Raw genomic sequence first — 25,362 nt, forward strand, 5'->3', positions numbered from 1 at the left:
CAGGTCGACTTCTTTCATATTCACAGTCTGGTTTATAGGGACAACTCTTTTCATCCTACAGAGGTCTACTGTGGAGTATTGCATATAAGGGGGCTAAGGAGGGGTGTGTGCATAGAACTAGATGGAAGTAGCAGAACACACTGGTTTCTCTGAAGAAAGTCATCTCCTATCCCATTTGGAGGGACTTCCCCCTAGGGAAAAAGTGGTGTTGCCTAGCAATTTGTCACAATATGCGCAAGTTAAGGAGGAAAAAGAACGGTAATCTCAACCCTGAGGAAGAACCAAATCTGTATTAAGTGCTCTACTAATGAGATACAAGCATTATGTAATGTACTAAAGATCTGTTTTCTTCAAAGTTGTATTCACGCGGGTCCTCCTGTGCATGGGACCTGCATGAACCATCAAACATTCTGTGAGTGACAGTTTTGGCGAGACAGAGGATCAAAGGCTTTATGGATGCTGACTGCCTCTCTCCCTGGCTCCATAAAACATAATAAGGTTATTATTTACTTTACCTTGGAAGTATATTCATTCCAGAAAAACGGTAGTTTAATTTGTATTAAAACTTCCTGCATGTCAAAGCCTGTTGTGGTATCCTGATGCTCTTGTGCAGCTGCTCCAAGAGCCACCCTGTTGTAGAACAGTGGTGCAGAGGAGTGACACAAGAACCGGGACAGTTGGGTAGAGAGCCTGGGAGGAAGGAGTGCTCAGGTGTACTTCTGGCAATTAAATTTATATCTTGAACCTACCTGGTCCGCCTCCTCCTTTATGGCTCACATGCAGCAGAATAACATTGGAGACAAGATCCTACTCCGATCCCGGACCCTGTGCATTGAAGCAGGCCAGAGTACACCCGAGCCAAGCGAACCCCGCTGGTGATTCAACCGACGGTCTGGCTTTTCCATGGCAACTGGCACCTCCAACCCTGTGCCCCCCAACCTGCCTTCCCCCCTAGTGAGTGAAAGAGAGGGAATGCATTTGTCCATTGAGCACTGTGTGGGGTGTGTGTACCAACTCATCGTGCCAAGCACAGTGGTTGCTGCTGAAGTGTGCCATATCTTAGGAGGGCACCCTGTGAAGTCCCAGGGCCGCAGTTGCAGCCGACGTGTTCTGCATATGAAGACGGCACCCTGGGATCTGCTGCATGACAAAGCCCAATCATGCAATCATGTATTCTGAGCCGTGACGACTAAGGCATCCCTTGGCAACAGAGGCGCCGGTGCTACAAGGCAATATGTTATTGAATGAAGGAACTGGAAAAGGATAGCAAATCTGTCTGGAAGTAATAGTAATAATAAAAACAAGAAAATATATACCTACAAAGCACTACATGTGAAGAATCACGAAGCACAAAGAGTGAACAATGGCCACACCACAGAGATTACCCACACCTGGAAGACAGGTCAGCCGGTGATTGATCACAGTTATCCACCCCCATACTCTCATGCTTCAACATGTGGCACCATGAAAAAGAATGTCTGAAAGCCCCAGGTAAGCCTACAATCCCGCAACAGATATGGAAACAAGATTTTCCGAAAAACCTATAGGCCTCAGACAGTTCCCAGCAGCAAAAATAAGTCTATCTTTTGAACTCTTTAGGATCAGAAACGCAAAAGCTGTGCCAGCACCTACCCCCTATACAAACACCACCAGAAGCTCCTCCCATCTATCCTTTTGTGGAAACCCTGAACATGCTGGACAAGTACAAATAACGAAGTAAGCACAGCTATAGAGAGACATCTGTTTTATACATGGGAACAACAACCCGGTGCAACAATACATCGAAGCTTTGCGAATGGTGGCTGCCACTTGCACATGCAAGCTAATAAAAGACAATGGGCCGAATTACAAATTTGCTGGTTCCGGTAACAACGGTACTGGTAAGCTTGCCGGTAGCATTGTAATCAGACTGGCAAACTACGAGTTCTGCTCGCGGATGCCTTCCCGCCCGCCTGGTCTGACCTGGCGGGCGTACCGACACCATTCTGAATGGTGCCGGTGCAACCGGCCTCCCCATTCCCACTGAGCCCTATTGTGCTCAAATGGGAATGAGGAGTAAACATTTCCGGCCCCTGGCAATGAGAAATACAGGGTCCGCCAGGGTTGTAATGGCCCTGTATTTCCCCATTGCTACGGGCCGGAAAAACTTGCAAGTTTGGCAGCAGCTGGAGTATAAAAAGGAAACAAAAAGGAATCCTCAGTCATTATGAGCAATCGGGGATTCTAATTCTCTTATGAAGGTGAGGTGAATCTGGTTCCTAGTCTGTAGTTCGTCCATTTAGTAGAGCAAGGCTGGTTAGGCATGGGTTTGCTAGCGAATCGTAGGATGCATTGGCAAGGTGTCAGTACAGGTGTGTGTGGTAGGTAATCATTAGTGGCGTTCCATTCCTTTTGTGTCAGAACTAGGGGCGGCAGGAAAAAGTGTGGCTTGATAAGGTTAGATGGGGTAGTCTTTTTCTTAAGGAAGAGGAGTTGAGGGTGGTGGGCATCAGGGTAGTGTTGGCTTTCAATGCTAAGGATGGCATGGTGCAGATGAGAGCCTTGGGTGTTAGGAGAAGGAAGGAGGGAGATAAGGATAGCAGTGGGCACTATGAGGATGACAATTTCTGGCAGGGCATGGATCATGGCTACACAGGAAGCATGCTGTAGGTGATACAACAGTAGTGAGAGTTAAAGTTTAACAATTCAACGAGTGGTCAGATTAGTGCTAGCAATTTCGTAGGTACAGAGTGAGTGCACAGGATACAGTTTTTAAGAATTTACTGATAAGCAGGAGAGTACTTGCTAATGATGTGTGTGGAATGAATGTCGTTAGCGGGGGTAGCAATGCGCGCTAAGTAACTTGGTATTACTTGCAGGTACTTATATACTATTAAGCAAAGATAGCTGCACTAGACTGGTTGTAGATGTCTGAAAGGGGCACATTAGCTAACACAATTAAGGCATTATTATGCCACCGTTAAACATAACAAGAATTGAAACATTACTGAGGCACAGATAGGCGTAGTGTTGCCAAATGGATCGAATACGTCAAGGGCAGTAACAGAGGCAGATGTATTCTCGTATCACATCGTACATATCAAATCATGACATTAATCACAGGCAGGTATGCATACAGGTAGTAATCAGCAGCAGAGCGTTGAAGGCACTAGATAGGAGCAGTGACACAATCGGATTGAGTTCGGACTATATGGCTATAGGTGTATGGGGGGATATATTGGGAATACACAGTTTGGAGTATAGAGTCAGTACAGTTACCACATGCAGTTGTTAGATACAGGCACATATTATAGGAGGACTCGTACAATATGTGATAACATGGCAATGGTGGTTGGTGGTTGGTAATGGTTCGCTAGTCGGGAGGCAGATCGCCGTCTGGGGGTAACGCGGACTGCAGTTCCGGTCATGTTTAAGCCAAGATCAAGTTTATAAGTTGGCGTAGGGTGGGTGTGCAGGATCAGCACGCGTTTGACCGCTGTTGATGCGCTAGGTATGTGGGGTAGGCAGCGCGCATCAGGGTTTTTTACGCGCCTAACGCCCCTAGCGCACACATAGATGCAGGGGAGACAGATGGGTGCAAGATTAGCAGAGGGAGCAGTGCTTTCAGCTGTGAAGGGGTAGGTGGAGCAGCATGGCTGGCCCCTCAGCCCCGGGAGACCACGACAGGCCAAGACAGGTGCACAGCCTTAAGTACCTGGCCTTAGGTGTAGCTGGCCGGCTCGCGCCTTCCGGCGCTCTTTGATAACAAATAAAGGCTGCAAGGACCAATCTGTGGTCACGGTGTCAAGTTGCTCGGCAACGGCATCAAAACATATTGGCGGCAGTCATCTTAGGAGCGTCGCACGTGGTTTTCTATGAAATTCAGCTGATCTGAGTGTCGGTGTAGCTGAAGAGCGAAGCGGCACTGGAGAAAGGGCACAAACACGTGGATTAGCAGGGTCGGAACCACTGCTGCTGCATATGGCTATGCCTGTGTGCCGGATTCGTTGCTCGTATTGCAGGCAAGATGGGTGGGGGCAAGGAAGGGCTCCTGCCCTCCCCCTCTGCCCGGATGGTGAAAGAAACAGGCCAAAACAGGCACACAGCCTTAACTACCTGGCCTTAGGTGTAGCTGGCTGGCTCGCTCCTTCCGACGCTCTTTGATTACAAATAAAGGTTGCAAGGACCAATCTGTGGTCAAGGCGTCACGTTGCTCGGCAACTGCATCAAAACATATTGACGGCGGCCATCTTAGGAGCGTCACACGTGGTTTTCTACGAAATTCAGCTGATCGGAGTGTCGCTGTAGCTGAAGAGCAAATCAGCACTGGAGAAAGGGCACAAACAGGCGGATTAGCAGGGTCGGAACCGCTGTTGCTGCATATAGCTATGCCCGTGTGCTGGATTCGTCGTTCCTATTGCAGGCAAGATGGGTGGGAGGGTGGTGGGGGCAAGGAAAGGCTCCTGCCCTCCTCCTCGGCCCGGATGGTCAAAAAAACAGGCCAAGACAGGCGCACTGCCTTAAGTACCTGGTCTTAGGTGTAGCTGGCCGGCTCGTGCCTTCTGGCGCTCTTTCATAACAAATAAAGTCTGCGAGGACCAATCTGTGGTCACGGCGTCACATTGCTCGGCAATGGCATCAAAACATATTGGCGGTGGCCATCTTAGAAGTGTCACACGTGGTTTTCGATGAAATTCAGCTAATCTGTTTGTCGCTGTAGCTGAAGAGCAAAGCGGCACTGGAGAAAGGGCACAAAGAGGCGGATTAGCATGGTCGGAACCGCTGCTGCTGCATATGGCTATGCATGTGTGCTGGATTCGTTGTTGGTTATGCAGGCAAGATGGGAGGGAGGGTGGTGGGGGCAAGGAAGGGCTCCTGCCCTCCTCCTTGGCCCGGATGGTGAAAGAAACAGGCCAAGACAGTGGGCCTCATTACACGGATGGCGGAGAACGATGGCACTATTAGCGCCATCGTTCATGCCGGTAAAATACCGGCACCGCCTTGGCGGAAAGGGGAATTACCGCCCCATTCCAAGGTTGGCGGGGCGGTAATTCCCCCTTCCACCATTGCCCTTCCCCATTCCCATTTTTGCCCCATAGGGCATAATGGGAATGGCGAAGGCGCTAATTACGGTACCGCACATTGCGGTACCGTAATTAGCTCCCTGGGTCCCTTTGCGGGTTGGTTTTTAACGCCTGCAAAAAGCAGGTGTTAAATCCCCCAACCCGCAAAGGGACCTCGTAGTAAGGCGGTAAGGAGTTACCGGTACCGATATTTTACCGGTACCGGTAAATCCTTACCGCCATCCGTGTAATGAGGCCCAGTGCCTCTGTGCCTCTGCTGCACTCCACTCAATGTGGCATGTGCATCCATGTAAAAACGAAGGTGGAAATTAAATGGAAGAGGCTCGCCCTACGCTGGTAATCGTAGGGGCTGACCTCTGCACCCCAACCAGTGTGTTTGGTAGGTGAGCGAGGCAAAAGAATATCACTCCCCAAAACAAATAAATCTGGATCCAGATTATTAGGTGGCATGCAGGGGCACCAGATTGACATCAATGGAGAAAAGTTGCAAAAGGAAAACCGTCCTAACAGGAGCCAAAGCCTGAAATCAAAGGACTCTCCTTCCCATTGCCTGAGCTGCAATCTCAAGTCTTTGCTCTTTTGTTTGCAGGTGCGCTATGGTTTCCACCCAGATTGATGGAATTGACCGGTTGTTGCCTGCTGCTCTTCCATGGATGTGCACATTTGGTCCAGATTACTTGTAGTTGTTTTTTTCTTGGTTCTTTGAGATACTCTGAGTTGCCCCCTCCAGGTTGCTCTTCATGTTTGCCACCCTATGTACTACACCTAGTACTTTTTTCATGAACGCCAACCAGTGACTCCTACAGAGTCCTCTCCTGTTGATTAAGGAGTCATTCCCATGCTCTACAAAACATTATGTAAACATGTACATTAATTTAACAGATCTTAAAATGGAAATACTTTTATATTTATACTAGTGTAATTAGTTTATTAGAAACTTTTCAATTTTTTTTATTCCACATTTAAATAAAATAAACTTTTCTCATATCTTCGCTAGTCATTCTGATTACCATTGTCCATCTTAACCATTTTAACTTTAGTCTTTTCACCTTCCTCTCCCAATTTTCTCAACGTGGCCTCTAGAAATTTTACAGTTGCAAAATGTATCCTCTTGTTTCGGCACTCATATATATGTTCCAACATTTCTTGGCCTCAAGACCTCCCAAGTCTATGATTTGAATGTGCAAGTAGATGATCATTAGATCTTTCAATTTTGGACAAAATAGGATCAAGTGTCTTAGTGCTTCACTTTCCAACTTGCAGAGTCAGCAGTCTGTACATTTCTGATGTCTTCCATATCTTTTCAGAGTGGTTTTGTTATGCAGCACATTTAATCTAAATCGTAGCAGCAGATCTCGTTGTTTGTGGTGTGGGAATCTTCTCAGATACTCTGGGGTTATCACTCCCCAGTTTGTTTTCAAAAGAGTATGTGTCTGAGATTTTGTTCTTGCTTCTTCTGATTTTTGACAATCATCTGCCCAGAGAATCCTCTTCATCAACATTGGGTTACTAGCTAAAGTATTTATAGTGATTCCAAGGTTGGTCGTGATAGAATCGCATTCTGTTTTCCATTTGTCTAAAACACACTCTTTGTTTCCGGGTTTGTGCATTCCTAGAACCTCAAATTGCAGAGGGCAATCGCTAAGTGTTGTCTTTCTATAAAGCATTAGCTTGTTCCATGTTATCTGTGCACAGAAAGATATCAGCCCAATTCTTGTCAGATTACCGACATTGGGATGGCTTTTGGTAGATGTAGGATGTGTTTCCAAAAGTAGCCTTCTAGAAAAGTCCAAAATTCATGTTTTATTCTGAGGCAAGTCTCTCATCCAAATAAGAGTGCAAGGGACTGTAGAAGGCGATAATGGGTTGTAACAAACATTTCCCATATGTTCTGTCTATAGCTTTCCCTTGTGCAGTTAGTATTTTTGCTTTTAGTCTCAAAGCATCTGTCCAGGCTTTTTCGCCTTTTGACGCACTTAACTGAACACCTAAGTACGTCATTTCTTTTATCAGTTCCAGTTGGTTTCTGTCCAGTTGCCAACTTTCTTTTTTGTTCTTCTTCCATCTATTATCTCCTAGCACCATGATTTCTGAATTTGCAGCATTTATTTTCAGATCTTTGTTGAGCACATATTTTTCCAACTTATTTAAAGCCCTCTGCAATCCGATCTTAGTCTGGTCTAGAAGGACCAGATCATCAGCGTACAAAAGTCTGCCTACTTCAGTGCCATTTATTTTCGGTGGAAAAGGGAACTTGGCCTGGCGGAATGAAAGGCACCCGAGAATCTCAATTTTACTTGAAAGGTTGCTGCGTTGGTCCAATTTCACTTGCATAGTTGTGCCAGAATAAGCTTTTTTGTGGCTTTTAATAAATCGATCGGGCATCCCTTAGTTTCCAGTTTTTCCAATAAACGACTTTGGTCTATACTGTCTATACTGTCTGTATAAAGCCTTCTGGAGGTCAATGCTAGCCAAATATATTCTTTGCTTAATGTGTAGAGCACTTTTTTTCAGTAGGCCCAGTAAGAATAGACTGAGGCTACACCCTATTTGTTCTATGGAAATACAGTAGGAATGAACAAAATTTCAGCATCCAATGTGATATGCTATACTTAATCTATAGACATTAACATATGCACAAACAGAACATATACATTGGTAAAAGCAGCCATTGGTAACCACTGTCCTTGAAACAACTGCTATAACACTTACCATTTTCTATGTAGCCGGGCACATACATGGCATGACTCCAACTTGGTGAGTAGCCTTCAACATGGTCATCGCTTTTTCGTTGAACTCGAATTTTCAATATGTGCCTTCCATTTCCAGTGGGTGAGAAGAAGTACTTTGAATATACACCATCATGTTTGAATGCATCAGCACCTTGAATCAACAATATTAAACAGTTACAAGCCATAATAATGCTATAGTGCCTATGTCATGGACTATAGGAATTTATCAATTACTTTTATTAAATGAATATGAGAAGGTAGTAATTATGGTACTTTTGAATGACCAATAATAAACAATACATGCCTTCATAATATGATAAGCCAATAATGGGATAAATAAGGAATTTCCCTTGAAGCCTGTAGTAAAATTCCTGAAATCTGAGGTTGAACTCCACCTACAAAAGAGCGGACCAGCTCATGGACCAGAATATTGATATAAGCATTATATGCCTATAGCTGACCAGGTATTGCTAAGCCTAAACTGGGGGATACACTGAATCCAGTAGAAAAAACATGGAGTGCTGCAGAGCAGCAAGTTCAAACTAGGAAAGTGTAAAATGATGTCCTCTCAGTTGCAAGCCATAGGGGGTAAAATCAATACCACCATTGGGCAACACCAAGAATCAATCGTTAAAGAGTTTGATTTTGATTTTTGATTTTAGAATTTGTAACGCGCATACCCCATATGGGTCTGGGCAGAATCCGCATCTGGCCACAGGTGAAAAATCAACACAATTTGTGGGCGGAGTCAGCACTGATTTTAGGCTTAATACCTAGACATTAAGCAGAGGGAGTTTCAGGAAAAGGTAGGTTTTCATTTTTTTCCTGAAAATAGACAGATAGTCAATTAGTCGTAGATCCACTGGGAGAGAGTTACAAGATCAAAGGCCCATGGAGGAAAAACACTTGTTCCCCAGGTTGTGGTCTGAGAAAAAGGGACCTCCAGAAGACCTTATCCCATAGATCGATGGTGGTTGTCGAGGCAGAGAGTAACAATTATTGATGCCAAATATGCGTGGCATGCACAGATGCTGCTCTGTCTGGTATTATTCTGTTGCTGTTTGCTGATATTAATTGACCCAAGTACAGCACTTCCTGCTGGCAATACCACAGTTTGGTCAGGTCAACCTTGTACTCCTTGCGGGCTAAGAGTTGTAGAAGAGTGATAGAGTCTCTTTAGCAGTTGTGCTCACTGACACTACACACAAGCAAGGCGTCTACGTACTGGATAACCATGCTGGGCACTTGGATGTTTCCTAGGTCAGCATGTAATATTCTGTTAAAGGTGCTTGGGCTTTTGCAGTAGCCTTGTGGCAAACAAGTGTGTTTGTAGTGCTTTCTGCTATGGGTAAAGGCATTGAGGTATTGTGAGTCAGGGTGCCAAGGTATCGTGAATGAGTCGTTCTTTAAATAATGGTGGCCAAATTTGGAACCACTGGAATCACTTTCTATGCCACATCATTTAGGGTGCGTAAATCCTGGATCATTCTCCAATTGTCCCCTGTTGCCTTTTTGAAAGGGTAGATCATTGCGTGCACAATGAGGTGGACGGCACTATTATACCATCATTGAGCAGGGCCTATATTATGTCTTTTATTCCTTCCTCTGGCCTCTCTTTATAATGGGTACTGTTTCATCCGGGGTAATACTGCTCCAGCCTTCAGCCCAACGTCATGTGGGCTGGTGGTCCACAACTGTGCGGGCACATACTTCAAGTCTGTCTTAATGAATGCAGGTGATGCCACAACAGCCATCAGGGGGCACTGTACCCTTCTGTACTGCACCATGATCTCACAGGGGATCCAAATCTCTAAGATTATCTCTCCATCACTGTCATTGTTTTAAAAAAGCTCTGAATCTGTTACCTCCTTGAGGGGTATGGTGGCATCAATGCAAAGCACTGTATGCCACTCACAACCTTGCCTGTCTGCTCATAGCACAAGCACTCTTTTCGCAGATACCACCAACCCTTGTAGGTCGAGGTACAGGATTGTACCTACCACCAATTCTGGGGACACCACAGGTCAAAAAAATGAAATCCGTTGGCACTCTGCAACAGCCATTGTCAATTTGTGGCACTACTTCCACAAGTACTGTTATGCTGTAAATAAACACGTCTGCGTCTACAGGTATCCTCGGATTACCACCTCACCTTCCATCACGTAAATTATCTACATCGCTCTCATTGCACAAATCCCAGGCTTGGTGACAATGACAATGCCGTGATCAGTGAATGATATTGTCATGTTCAACTTACTGAGCAGATCGCCGCCAAGCAAGTTGACAGGAGAACTAACCCGGGGAGCCATCGACAGTGAGGAAGAAAGATAGACTCCCAGGTTCTTAACCACTGTCACTAGAATCATCCAGAGTAGCTGGACAGAAGGAATGGACCCATAGAGCAAACTCAGGAGGAAAACCCATCACCCGAACCTCTGTCTTGTCCCCGGTAAGCATGAGAGAGTTGTTGCTCATCCAGGCCTTCAAGGCCACCAGACACTCAACACCTCGCCTGATCAAGATCTAAGCGGGCCAGGATTTGTAGCCTTGAGGGACACCGCAAGAGAGCAAGTGAGGAGAGGACAGAAAAGAAGAAAGAGAAATCAATTTGCCCCTATCAGTAAGGAAGGATGTAAACCAGGACAGGACCAGAGAAGCCAGCCATGGCCAGGCAGTATGTAGCACAATGGACTGGTGTACAGTTTCGAATGCTGCAGATAGATCTAACAATGTCAGGGCTCCTACCCCACCCCAGTCAACCAGTATGGCCTTAGATAAGCCAAGTATATGCCCATTGAAATTGCTGCAAAACTGGAGGAGCTGCAGAAGGAATCAGCAAAGGGGCGATAAATGGGGACTTTTTAAGATTTTATAGTGTCACCATTGGGGGCCATCTGAAAGAACGCAGAGGGGAAATTTTTTACCTCACTTAAGGGACAGTTTTGTGAATTATTTTATTCTGTAGGAGAGTGGTGTGATAAACTATGAAAGCATTGATCAGGAGTTGAAGCTAAAAAAGAAACGGGGGAGAGGGGTATTGCTAGCAAAGTGTTATACAAAGTCAGAAAATGTGCCATGCAGGAAATAGGGATGAATTTGAATTATGCTTCCAAGATGGTGGAGCCATGCCTGACTTTTTGCAGGGATATAGTGAGAGCCATGGTGATAGCTAAAAATCTGCACTGTATGGTAAGATTGTCTTGAGCCATCAGGGAAGATTTAAATGTATGGCTCCTGTCTTTGGAGGGTTACAATGAAGTGTCAATGTAGTTTTTGCCAGTCTGGCAGAATGGGACATACATGCAGATTGTTTGGAGTCGTTCGGAGTCAGCAGGTTTTTGCTTCTACCGACAGGGAAGGTGGTGTGTGTAGAGGTGGCCAGAGGGATGGAGGTTGGGAGGTATCAGCATTGTGTTGCTTAAGTTTTTCCTTTGGTGGCGGTGCAGGGTTTGTGGGGAGGAGAACAACCAAACAGTAAGGTGAATTTCAATGTGGACAACAAAGTGGTGTTGGAGGTGATATCAAGGCAGTCGGCAAGGGATTAAGGGTCCACCCCAGCAGTGGGCATAAAGGAAGTGTGTGTCCTGGGGGGGCTTCGGCTGCTAGGAGGCTGAGAGCCCTAGAGCTAGTATATATGTCCTTGCCAACATTGTTGCATGCAGGATACACGAGATGGCAAGGTGGTGTTTGTGAATGGCGGGCCTATCAAGGATGAAGCGATAAGAAAAAGGAGAGACTGAATGACAAAATACATTTAATCTTAAGGTTAGTAAAGGGAGAGATTTGTCTAGGATGTCCATTGCAGGGAAACTGGCAAAAATATACTTCTATTGTAAGTGGGGGTTTTGAGGCTAATGGTGGTGAGGTTGTCCAAAAGTTGGTCAAGGGAAAATGGGGGGGTGCCGGTGCTAAGAGAGCCAATACTGGAGAATGTGTTAAGGAGATTAGTAGAGATAATGGGGAGGCTGTGTTGGTGTGGGTGGAAGGCAGCTCATGTTATTTCTATGGGCAGTCAGAGTGTCAGAACTAGCAGGTCACAGTGGTTTGGAAGCTGTGCTTCAGGGAGAAAGTGAGGGTAGCTGGAGATGAGCTGTACATTTTTGTGAGGAAGTCTAAAGGGGATCAGAGTGGTTTGGGTCTTACTGTGGGAGTTGAAGAAAGGAACGTTATGCCTGGTCAAGAAAGGGAGGTAGGGGCTTCAGAAGGTTCATGCTTGCTGTTTGCATCCACTCTGTTCATTGAATGTTGAGCATTTACTGAGCTGTCCGGCTAGATGCTGTTAGGTTCATTTTCCAAAGTCTGGTGCATTGTAGCAAGGTGTGATGGTGCAAGAAATGTGAACGGAGGGGGAGTTGCGGGAAATGACGGGGGAAACAAGTTATGAGGTCTTTGGAATGGTTGTCTGGGTCCTGAGATTGTTGGGGGGCAGCCACAGGAGAAGCTGAAGATACAGTGGTTGAACTGATGGAGCATCGTTTACTCTGTTGACACAGATGGGGCAATTGACACTGGTTGGGAAATAGGTAGGGGGGAATGTATGATGGGCTCTATATGGGGGGTGACGGTCTGAAAATTGGGACTTGGAATGCACGAAAGATGGGAAATCAGCTCAAATGTCAGCAAGTAAGTGGATTCCTTAAAAGACACAGGGTTCACACAGAATTACTTTAGGAAAGATCTGGAAGTACTTTTGAGACAGTGGGGGGATGGTAATGGGAACTTCCTAGTCGTCCCAAGCAAGGGGGTATCTTTTAAGGTGGAGAAGGTCCTGGTGGATGCTTTTTGGAGGACCGTGGTACTCACTGGAACGGTGGAAGGGAGAGCTAACTGTGTAGCAAATTCATATGCACCGAATATTGATGATAAAGATTATTTCAGTGCATTGGTGGAGTTGGTGGGTGGGTACAGGGAGGGCTTTATTATATGGGGTGGGATTTTATCTGCCTGTTGGATTATGAATTAGACAGCACTGGGACATCTGGATTGTAGAAGCGACAGGTGGCAGCACTTAGAAAAGTGGTTGGGGGCTTTTACATGGTGGAGTTATGGCGTGAGATGCATGGGCAGGATCTGTGATATTCCTACTTTTAGGGGGTACATGGCTCTGATTCCCACCTTAATTACATATTTGTTGGTAGGGAGGGCATCCTCTCATTTGACACTATGGAGTTCCATGGCATCCTCTGTTGTACCATTCCCCCTTGGTAACAGTGTTGCATGGCTTGTGGCAGAGGCCACCGAGGAGATTGAGGCACCTGCAGGTAGCGGCCATAGAGGAGGAGAAAGAGGATTTTTTTTAAATTCAACAAGGTGTCGGTGGAGACAGCAGGATTCCTGTGGGAGGCACAAAAAGCAATGACAAGAGGGGTCTGCATATCCAATGTAACAGGGGTTAGGTGGGAATTGCAGGAAATGTTGAAGAGAACTGAAGGGGAGATGGTGGATTTAGACAGAGACCTGTCAGAGCGGCTGCAGGCAGGGGAAAAGCTGGCTTGCGCACTGGCTACTCATCGTAAGGCTCTGATCTCGCTATCAAACTTTGAGAGCAGCCAGCTGGATGTACGGGTTCATAGGGAAGTGGATAAGGCAAGGAGGTTATTGGCTTGACTGATACGTCAGGAGCAACAGTGACATAGCATTACTCAAATCCGCTGGGAGATGATGGAACTGACTTGCAACCAGTAAGGGATTAATGGCGCGTTTTGGTCATTTGACCAGAAAATATACACAAGCGAGGGGACATACTCTCTGGGGGAGGCGGACAAGCTGCTGGATCTGGTTCAGTTGCCTGTCCTGGTGGCGGATTTTAAGGAAGAAATGGAGGGGCCGATTGATGAGGCAGATATACAGGGGGGTCTACAATCAATGAAGAAGGATCAGTCACCCGGAAGCAATGGCTTCCCTGTAGAAGTTTATAGTGAGTATGCAGATCTGCTGATCCCACGCTTTAAGAAAGCATATGACGAAGCATTTGAGACAGGGATTCTTCCGACCTCTATGAGGGAGGCTGTTATAACAGTTTTAATAAAAGAGGAGAAATATCCACTTGACTGTGTGTCCTATCATTACTAAAAGGGGAAGTGGAAGATCTTAGCCTATAAGGCATTGCTCTGATACTAGTACATCTGGATCAGTGCAGATTTATTGGGGGTCGAAATACAACAAAGAACATTTGTTGCTTATTTCATGTTATGGACCAGGTTAAGCACCAAGAGGGGGAAATGGCCTTAGCCTCCTTTGACGCGATGAAGGCCTTTCATTCCCTCAAATCGGAATGGTGTTCAGAGTGTTGGGGCCTACGGATTTGGGGCAAATATCTGCAGTTGGCTAAGTTTGCTGTACAATTGACCAGTTGCAGCAGTGAGGTCGAAACATTGGGTATCACAGCAGTGGATGTTGAGCAGGAGCAATTCAAACATCTGGGTGCATATCTTAAAAGTACAAAGGTTGCAGATAAAGTAGGCAGTTGCAGCATATAATACAAAGGTAATAGCAATATTCACAGTGAAGCTCAATTACAATGGAGTCGTGGATATAATAGTCAGTGAAAGCAGTATTAATTACAAGACGGAAAGAAGAGAGAGAGTGAGCAACAGGAAGTACAATAAGTGGAGTAGAAGGTTCAAGGGGTACAAGTTGCAGTTATATGTCATGTTTGCATTATGTGCCTGAAGCATCTAAGTCATGCTCGAAGAGCCATTTTTTAACTTTGCCTTGAAGGAGTGAAAAAAGGGCTTGACTCTGAGTATATTAGGGAGAGTGTTCCATAATTTGGCACAAGGACAGGGAAGCTGGTACCACCTGCTTTTTGTAACTTGAATCTGGATATGGTCAGAGAATGGGCTTGAGTGGATCTCAATGGTCGAGTAGAAGTGTGTGCAGTGAAGCGGTTAGCAAGGTATTCAGGGGCAAGGTTGGCCTGGCACTTGTGAGTCAGTGCCAGGGTTTTTTGAACCACAGGGAGCCAGTGAAGGCTTCGCCTAGATTCAGAGATGTGTAGTTACTTAGGGAAGTTGAGGGCAGCCCTGACGGCATTATTCTGGGTTACCCGTAGCTTGTTGATGTTCCTTTGACTTGTCCCAAGGTAGAGGGCATTGCAATAATTGATATTAGCCATTATGAGGGTTCTGGCCAAGATAATGCAGTTGGAGGCAGTAGGAAAGAGTCTACAAGCTGTTATAAGTTTGCATATATAGGCTGTGGCTGAGACCACAGAATTGGTTTGTCTCTTGAGTGATAAGGTTGAGTCGAGATAGATGCCATGAGTTTTTGTGTCATTGGAAACCTTGATGTTATTCCCATCAATAACAAATGATTTGAATGCTAGGTCGAGTGTGTTGAGTCTGAAGTGCAAACCTAAGTGTAAGTCAGTCTTTTCATCATTTAAGCAAAGCCTATGATGTGCCATCCAAGCCTGGATGACTGAGTAGACATCATTAAGAGCTTTTGAGTCAGTCACTTAGTCACCAGTGATAGGGATGAGTATCTGGGTGTCATCCGCATAATAAGTGTAGGTGACACCCAGAGAATCAAGAATATCGAACAAAGGCTTTGTGAAAACGTTGTACAAAGTGGGGGAAACACAAGACCATGCGGAACCCCACATGGGACTGGCGACGGCTCAGCTGATGCGGATGGGGAGAAGACCCTCATGGTTCTGCTTGCAGGGGAGGATCTGATCCAGGAGGTGGCTTCATCAGAGAAATGGGCAGCCGACTTTGAGGTGATGACAGAAAATTCGGTCGTTGACCAAATCAAAAGCTGCTGAGAGGTCGAGAAGGAGTAAGAGGGCCAGTTTGCCCTTGTCTTTTAGGTCCTCGATTTGCGTTTTTAAGTCAACAAGGGCAGTTTCTGTTCCGTGTCTTGGTTGGAAACCCGATTAATGGAGACCAAGGAGTTTGTTATATTCTAGGTAGACCTGAATTTGTAAATAGACTTCACGGTCCAAAATGTTCAGTAAAGATGGCACTGTGGTAATGGGTCTGTAGTTTGAAGGGTTACTGGGATCAAGGATAGGTTTTTTAATTAAAGTGATGGCCCACGCATGCTTGAGGTTGTCGGGGACAATACCCGATTTGAATGAGGCATTAATGAAGGTGGTAATGAAGGGGGCTAAGTCGTGGGCAGCCGTCTTTATGACAGGTGCAGGGCAGGCATCACCTTGATAGACGGTTTAATCTTTTTGATGATGTTTTTCACTTCCCAGATGGACAAAGGTGAGAAGCTGAATGGTTTGAATGTGTGTGCGGGTGAGGAGATGTTGTTGGCGGAGGAGTTTGATGGTGAGTCTGTGAGTAAGCTACATTTTTTACTGTTGATTTAGTTGGCAGAGTGGACATTTTATCAAGGAGTGCTTTTTGGATATTAGTACATCATGTGGTGTCAGTGTTAGACTTGTTGATATGAGCTATAGGAGATTCAAGTTCTTTGAGAATCTTGAAGAGCTCTTTGGTGTTGGATTCAGCCTGTAGGATGTGCTTATTATAAACGTCTATTTTTGCTGAAAGTATTGCTTCTTTGTAGTTGGATGAGGCAGTAACCAGGGTACTGTCATGACGCAAGCTCCATGGAAGCTATGGAGCCAATGGAAGGGCTGATTCCGTTCCTCCACCAGCGGTCTAGTCCACCACGCACTGCACGTTACCGTCATGACGCATACAAATAGGTGTCACACGTGGTAGTCGACGCGTTGCAACCTTGCTTTCCTCGCCAGGTTCGTACGCTAGTGCTCCTCTCTTGCTCCGCTTGTGAATTCCCGCTTGCTTCCTCTTGTCAGTCCGCAGTGATTGCCCGCTCAGCTCCTAGCCCTTGATCTCTCATGGTGCTTCCTCCTCTCCTCTGTTCCTCCCGCTTGTTAGTCCTTGTTCCTTCTCCCGCTCTAGTGCTTCTCTCTCCCTTTTTGTGCATACCTCTACAATTGTATGCCCCTTCCCACCGCAGCCTTCTGCAGGCCTCTTCCTCATTCCTCGGCTACGGTATCCATCCAAACAGCGCTCAGGATACGCACGCTAGCCCGACTCCAGCAGTGTCTTCTGGGAGTTGAAGTCTTCTCATCTACTTCAACGGAAAGCCTTCAGCCTTGACATCCGTAGTGCTAACTACATCCCAGCACACCAGGGTTTTTCAGCCACGCTTTTCCCTGGTATTGGGGGTGGACTCCCTGAGGGCCCCCTCTGCCTTGCTGTCTGCCAGCAGGCAGGGTGGCTTCCAGTGGAGCTCGTCCCAAACTCAACAGGAAAGGACTGGACCTCTGGAGAGAAAGGAGAGCCATAGACACAGATGGTTCCTCAGAAGAACCCAGTACAGGTGAGGAGGAGGAGGGAACCAAGGAGGGTATTTGTCAAGCAACCAATACTTCATCGCATGACAGGTATGTTTATTATTGTCAGGTGGTTGAGCTTTCCAGTGTGCTTCAGCATTTCTTTTGGCTTTGGGTAAGTCCTGCAAATATGGTGTGAACCACGAATTGAAGTGGGCATGGGGTTTTGGCTTCCGCAGTTTTAGTGGAGCTATGGAATTTAGCACTTTCCATATAGTTTGGTTGTAGGTATCTACTAGGACTGTGTGGTCAGAACTGGATTCCGAAACATTGTTAAGAAGTGGAAGTATTAGAGGGAGAAGTTTCTCCTTAGAGATATCCTTCTTATTGCGGTTGTGGGTAGAATGTGCAATATTGGTTTTAGGGCTTTGAAGATTAGATTTAATGGTAAAGGTTATCTTGTGGTGATCGGACCAGATGCACGGTGTAACACTCACCAGATTAATGGTACAATTAGTGAGTTGGCTAGGCCCAAGGCTTTGAGGTCATTAGGATCTTGGTACCCCAAATTAAAATCTCTAAATAGTATAATTTGGGAGTTGGGTTTGGGTTTGGTGTTGGCAGCTAGAAAGGAAGATATATCCTCAGCAAATGTGCACTGTAGCAGTTTGATTGGGTGATATTGGTAGTTTGACTGATAGTAGCTCAGCGGAGGGGATCTGCAAGTTTGAGATCGGTCTAAGTTCAAGGGATCTTTTGAAGATAAATGGGACGCCTCCACCTTTAGACTGGTTGGAGTCTCTGTCACATGTGATGAAGGCATACTTATCTGGTATCGCCATAGACAGTGTGGATCCAGCTGCTGCATGTAACCAAGTTTCCGTAATGGCTAGGAAGTCAAGGTCTTTGGTTACAATAAAGTCGGCAATGTCAAGCACATTAGCTGGGATAGATCTGGCATTGACAAGGGCATCTTTGATCAAGATGTCTTTTGTGGTGTGAGAGTTGTTGGCGTGGGGGAACAAGGTCTTTTTAGAAGTAGAGGTTGTGATACCTATGTTTTAGGTACTGCTATGGCATTATCCTGGTAAGGGAAGAGTTTTATATTGGATGGGAGGTATGGGCATCTGGTTATTGGCTGAATCTTAAACCAAATCTTAAGTTCCTGAAATTGAAGGTGCAGCGGGTTGGGTTTCGACATGTAGCTTTGTTATATGCAGATGATCTGCTGTTGTATGTGGGGAATCCTTAGGATAATATGTCAATGTTGCTTGATGTGGTGGGGAACGTCTGGAGGTTATCTGGATTCCAGATCAATAACGATAAGTCTCTTTTGTTTCCGTTGCGAGGTCTTAGAAACAGGGATCTCACTGCTCTTCCGGGATGGGGGATATGCTGGGAAAGAGAGTCATTCCGGTATTTGGGAATCCAAATCTTTCATAATATAGAAGAAATGTTTGTATATAAAACAGTAAGGGCAGTGTCTGTGATAGGGGAGTCCATTCAATTTTGGAAGAAGCTGTCGTTTTCATTCATGGTGAGGGTAGCGCTCTGCAAAAGGATGATATTACTGAGGCTACTCTACTATTTCACTAACATCCCATACATGATCGGGAGGGTACTCTTCAAGATGGAAGATGAGAAGATTGGCGAACTGCTGTGGAATTGTGGAATGCAGGGAGGAGGAGGGTGTCAATGGCCACCCTGAGGAGCCCACACTCGGACGGGAATCTCAATCTACCTGACTATGAGGTGTACTTTATGGCGGGCCAGCTTCAGGTGGTGATGGCATGGTAGGACACTAGACGAGAGTTGTTGAGGAGGTGCAGAACTGTTGTGGGTACGGTAGGAGGCAAAGGGGAGACAAATGTGTATCAGAGGTTTGAGCGATATGGAAAAAGCTTCGCGGGGGATCCATGTTACAGGGTTGTGTAGTGGATATGCCATGGAGTGTGGATCTGAAGCTATGGCAGCTAATTGGGAGGGTGGGGATTGTATGGTTAACGGCGAACGGGATGTTGGATGCTGGAGGACTTGTTTGAGGGAAGAAGACTGATGTTGTTTGCAGAATGGAGCATACAACATGGGATTTTGAAGGGATGCTTCGTAACATATGGGGCGGTGACTAAACTGCTAGCAAGAATATGGGGGGAGATACCAGAGAAGCCCGGCGTGAATCCGTTGATGCAGGTGATGCTTTATCAGGGTGGAGGTGGGGCCAGAATCTCCCACATTTACCAGGCAGTGAGGAACGAGCTCCCCCTGAAGTACCTGGAGGTAAAGTGCAAGTGGGAAAGAGATGGGAGTGGACGAAGATTTGGGAGCAAGTCCGTACGGTCTCGAGAAATGCTTGGTTTCAACTTATTCAGTTCAACATATTGCATGGAGTTTAGGTGACCCCAACCAAGCTTCATGCTATGAATGACACCCTCAGTCAGGACTGCCCGCGCAGCAGTATGGGGTCAGCAGGGCAGTGACACATGATATGGGATGCACAATGATTGCATGCTATTGCAGTGCAGTTATCTCTAAGATTAACGAGTTGATAGGCTCCAGTTTTTAATGTGACCTGAGGGTGTGTTTGTTTATGGGGTATGATGCCAGGGGGAAAAAACACAAAACACGAAATAGGCCGGCCATGTTTCTGTTGGTACCTGCTAAACAGCAGATGGTAATTGCTTGGAATAAACCTCTGGGACCATCTGTAGTGCACTGGATGGCGGATGTCCGTAGGTGGGAGATGGCAGAGTTAGAGGTCTTGCAAACAATTAGCAACCCTCAGCAGGAGGAAGGGGTTAAGGTAGACTGGAGTCAAATGCGGAATGAGCTGTGTTCCTCTGCAGATCTGAAACCTCCATGAGGGGAGGCACTAGGAAGGTACATGGCACAGAGGTAGGAGGGGTGGAGGAAGGGGGTTGAGGGAAAAGAGAGTGGGCTGTGAGGAAATGGAAAAGAAAGGGTCACTATAATCTGCATATGGTTGAATGTTATTACTGTGTGTTATGTATTTGGTCTTGGGGTTTGTATACCCGTGAGAACCCGAGTGAATTAATACACCAGAAAAGAAGCCTGAGGGAGGCAGGCGGAGGGAAGATGTTGGAGGCAGAGGGAGGGGTTGTTTTGGTTTGTTATTCATGTAAAATGTCAATGAAAATACTTAAACAAAAATAATAATGCAATATTACAAAAAGAGAGTACAGTTGACTCAGGGGCTCAGCGGCCTCGGAGCTTGGCATAGTCAGCGTGCCCTGTCACAGTTATACCTAGTACACAGACACCTGAGTTGGGAGTAGGCAGTTCACACAACAAAAAGCTCTTTACTAAAATAGCGCAGGACAATGTAAACTTGACAGACCCTGGCCCTCAGTGCGGCCCCTGGAAGATGTGGGAAACTATTTTATCCAACCTTTCCAAAGTCTGGAGTACGAGGTTAGCAGAGTGCCCAAAGAGTGGGCCATGGACTCTCTGTCAGCCACACCAACCCTTTCACGAATTCAACAGTTGAGCGATGTTACAATAAAGGAGGGGAAGGTAGCCAACACAGAAAACATGGCTTTGTCTATTCAAGATCTCTTGCATGCAGGCCAAACCCTTTACCAAACAGTTCCATTGAGGCAGGGCAATCGGGAAATACCTCAGATACCTCAAACTTGGCAATCCATGTTACCTTGCAATCTCTTGGAAACAGGGAATTGCTTGATTTCTTGATGTCTTTCTAGTAAAGACACAGCACCTTTATGCGCTACACAGCAAGATGTTTTATACATAGCTACTGTAACAGGCCACTGTTGTTGCTGGCGATTGTGATAAGCTTAGGAATTCTATAGTGTTCTGGCGTCTTTCCCATGGATGAGGTTGCAAGATACAGATCAGTAACTTTGTATTATCTAATGAGTAATTAGTTGCAGTCCTTATTAACTTTGATACGCCAGTCATTATTTTTGATGGTTGTGAAGAAATACAGGAGTGGTCCATTGATTCTTGTCTTCAGCGGTCGTCTGAAGTTTTTCCGGACACTGGATCATTAGATCAGGATTACAGATGATTGTCTTTTAAGGCGGCTAGGTGCTCTACCACATTAAAGCATACTAGTTACCCTAGATCGCCTTACAACTATTTTCTGGTACCTCTGAGGAAGATCTGACATTTATAATATTGAGGACGGAAACATGTAGAGTCAGGCCATTGAGATGAGGGCATTGTGTTTGAGATCAGGGTTGAAGTTCAGTATAAAAATGATGGATTTATATGCAATTATCCACATTTTGTGGGTTTGAAGGTGCATTTTGTTCGTATTCCCACCATGTCTTTTTCTTTATTTTCTTTTTTTTTCTTTTTTCTTTTATTGATATGGTTATAAAAAAGAATCAACCTTTCAATAAATAACATATACATTTTCATGATTCATCATTGATATTATACATTCGAGCACTAAAAAATGGAACTGCATAAATGACATTTACATTTGTATTTTTACAAGACAGGTAGTTCACAGTGACGCCAAAACAAGTATATATTTCATTAATTAGTTTAGGTTAAGAGAATTTAAAAAATGTATAATGGCAATTCTGATCGATGTTTGTTGGCAATTAAAAAGTCAGCCCCACAAGGATTCACAAGTTAAAATAAGGTAATCACAAAAAAAGTGCTGAAAATACAATTTCGGTCCATAAGCAAAGCAGGACAACAGCCTATGAAATGGTTCATTGTTTCCGTTTGGTCAAGGTTATGGCAAAATCTACATACATCCTTAGCTATGGGATCATTTTTCGTTTTGCTAGAATATCATTTGTTGGCCACAGATTGAGACAGAATCTTAGAAATGGATTTCTGTATTTTGTTGACGGGAACCTGATCAGATAAAATTCTAAAGTATGGAAGCATTTCGGTAAGTACTGTGCTGCCTGGAAATGGTGGTAAATCATGCATGATTCTCTTGTGCAAATTCAGTGGTACTGCCATAGCTTTTGTTTCGCTCTAGTGGGATTTGTCATCAAAAGATCATCTGCTTGCCAGGAACATGAGATTTAACACTTTCTGTCGCCAGGTAGACATGAGTATATGCTCATTGGTTTTGATGTATGTGGATAATATGTTCACCAGGAAGCCAGGATTCGAAGGTAAAAAGCACTTTCTGTATTGGGAAACTAATTTCCATAGATATGAGCTATTCAAGGATAAAAGGCCTAGCTCATGTCTTACAATGCATATCGGCTGACCCTGCGGCAGCACCAAGACATGTTTCTGGAAATGGCCTTCAAGACGTGGCTAAAAGGTTTCAGGTCACTGCGCTCTTAATTCAGCACCATATGTAATGATCGGAACAACTTTTTGATTATAGAATGTTAAAAGGGGGACAATGGAGAATCTGCCATATTTTGCATGTAAGATACGGGCTTGAGCTGCAGCCGTTCGAATTTTACTATCTAATTCAAGCAGATAGGGCTGATCTGATATGTGGTTGTTTGTATTTAGACCTAAATATCGGTACTCATTTACAATTTGCAAGGGTTTATTTTGCAGCAGCCAAGTAGAAGAAAATGTGTTAATATGGTACCTGGTTGCGCAAATTAATATCTTGGATTTGGCAAGATTCACCGTAAGAAAGTTCAGGTCGACATAATCGCCCAGCTTAGTTATAAGTTGCTGCAAGCCCCTGTGAGTTTTCACCAACAGGACGAGATCATCAGCACAGAGTAACCATGGGATTGTTTGTTGACCTAACTTGGGCGAGTCAGAAGTGATTTTGACAAAGTGTTGTCCAATGTCTGAAATAAAGAAGTTGAATAGAGCAGAAGCTACAATGCAGCCTTGTTTAAGGCCTCAGTAGTAGCCGAACATATCTGAATAGTAATATTGGAATGGAATTGCAAGATCCAAGATTGGATGTACATCGGACAGCCAGTATTTTTCAGCTTAATTCCTAGTAACTCTCTAGATACAGAATGAAAGGCTGTTTTAAAGTCTATGAAAGCCATGTGGACTGGCTGCTTCATTTGCTGCTCATGTATTTTAATTGTATTTAGGGTTTGCAGGTTGATCACTGTACCCAAGCCAGACACTAACCCTGTCTGAAAGGCATCATGTAGATTCATAGATCGCATGCACAGGTTAACGTCTCTGAGTGCCAGTCATGCAAACAGTTTGCCAGGAACCTCAAGCAAGGCAATGGGCAATGGGTCTGTAATTTTATGGCAAGTGACGATTTCCTTTCTTATAAATAGGTACAATAATTGACTTAGACCATGAAGGAGGTAATTGACAAGTTTTTAGTACTCTAGTAAAGATACTTTAGAGAATTTTGGCCCAGGCTTGAGGATGCGACTTGGTTAGTATTTCAATTTTAAGTTTTTTGGGTTATGTTAGTATTAAGAATTTCTTGGTTAGTTCTGATAAGGTGAACAGGGTAGCCCATGAAAGTGAAAGATTGAAAAGGATATCGAAATAACAACTTCTACTGTCTAGCGATCCCTAGATTTAAACTGCAAAAAGCAGGGGGTTTAAGCTTCCCTGTCCTAGCCTCCAAGCTATGGAACTCCCTCCCTGCTACCATCAGAGCTGAAGACTCATTTAACACTTTCAAAGCCAATACTAGATCTTGGCTTTTTGACCAGCTTTAAGCCCTGCTCAGCGCCTCTGTCTTACACACTCTGACCTGCTGTCCTCTGTTGTTACCTAGCAGCACCGGCATCACTGTAGTATATGTAGATAGATTCCTTTAGTCACCTACTGTCTTTGTGTAAATTTGTAATATTATGTCTGTACATATGTATATCTGTAACCTGTACAAATTGCGCCCTGATGCCTCCGGGCCTGTTGGTCTGCGCGTTACAAATAAAATAAATACAAAAGGAGACTCATGGCATGGCAGTTTTTGGAGTAGCCAGCTTTAAAGTTCTGCTAGAAGCAGATAAGGGAAGAAGGGATCATTCTGTGCCATAAACAGCGGGGGAGGTATCAGCAAAGAAGGGAACTTGTTCTATCATGTTTTGCATCCAACCTTATTTCAGCTTCAAAGTTCTACCAGAAAAACGAAGGGAGAAAGTGGTCACAAAAGAGAGAAAATCAGTGGGGTGTAAGCAATAGGGCACAGAGAAGAACAGACCATGATGTTGAGTTAGTTGCTGAATAGAGTGGGAGAAGGTGGGCTAGATCAATAGAAAAGCAAAGAGACAGCGACATGAGAGACAATGAGAGAAAGAGAGGAAGAGGGATGGGAAAAGAGAATTACAGCCTCGGCCCAATGGCAGATTATGTATAAAGCCTTGCGTCACTCTGATTCTAGAAACATCTGGCTATCATTAATTTAGACTCTAAACCTCATGCAGGACATAATTATGTTAATCCTATCTGAGAAGCTATATTGAATCAAAGACATTCAGTCTTCATTCTACTGAGCCGCTTATGATTCAGAGCTTTGTATGGTATATGAGTGCATTGTGGAAAGAGATTTCCTTAATTTTACTGTTGGAGATATATTGGATGCAATAAATAGAATGAAGCCCTCTAGGGCCCCAGGCCTTGATAGGTTTGCAAGCATTTTAATCAGGAATTACTCCCTGTGTAAAGCTGTATTATACATACAATTTATATGATCATCATGACCACTGTAGATGTTCCAAAATGCTGAAGGAAATTCATACGTATTCCTATTTTCAAAAGGGGATCTTGTGATGTACCTGAGAACTATCATCTTCTGTCAATGGTTGATAGCATGGCAAAGATGCTCTCTTCTCTTTTGTTATAGAAGGAAACCATTGGCTAGATGACTCTGATATCACTGTGTCAGAGGTAGCCTCAGCGCTGTTGATTGTGGGTGTGGCTTGACACGTTGATACACTTGAGAAGCTTTGAACTTTGGAAGGTCCTTTCCTCTCCCGCTCTCAGGTTTCGGACCACCGGCATTCCTGTTCTGCACAATGCAGTGCTGCAGAGCACCTACGGAGGTTGATGGCGAGGGCTGGTGTCAGCTGTGTCGGCAGGAAATGGCGTGGCACAGCCTTGGCAGCAAGTGGCAAGTGGCAGCAGTAATCAGTAGCAAGCAGGTTTTGCATGGGTTTGCACAGGTCACCATGCTCTTGCTCCTGTGTAACAAAAGATTGAAGTCTTGTATCCTGAGGAAAACCTGCAAAACTAAATGCATTGCCAGATGCATTGTAGATGCATTGCCAGGTGCACTGCTTAATTGAGTGCAGCTGGCAGGTGCTGTTGGGAGTTTCTCTGATAAGTGAAAATGGGAGCTAAATCTAGGTCAAAGTGTCCAAGCATGAAGAGGGGCAAAGTCGCCAGCCAGTATGCTTCACTCCGT

General features: G+C 45.0%; 1 protein-coding gene across 1 annotated transcript in view; it reads right to left on the reverse strand.

Annotated features, from left to right (window-relative positions):
- Window positions 1-25,362, reverse strand: part of LOC138540423 (calcium-activated chloride channel regulator 1-like) — a 493,684-nt gene that overhangs the window by 50,587 nt on the left and 417,735 nt on the right. The window contains exon 12 of the mRNA XM_069641684.1: window positions 7,776-7,946. Coding sequence (XP_069497785.1) covers window positions 7,776-7,946 — 171 coding nt within the window. The remainder of the gene's footprint in view (window positions 1-7,775; window positions 7,947-25,362) is intronic.

This window comes from Ambystoma mexicanum, chromosome 1q (assembly GCF_040938575.1).
Source record: "Ambystoma mexicanum isolate Mex_15411 chromosome 1q, UKY_AmexF1_1, whole genome shotgun sequence".
Classification (NCBI taxonomy): domain Eukaryota; kingdom Metazoa; phylum Chordata; class Amphibia; order Caudata; family Ambystomatidae; genus Ambystoma; species Ambystoma mexicanum.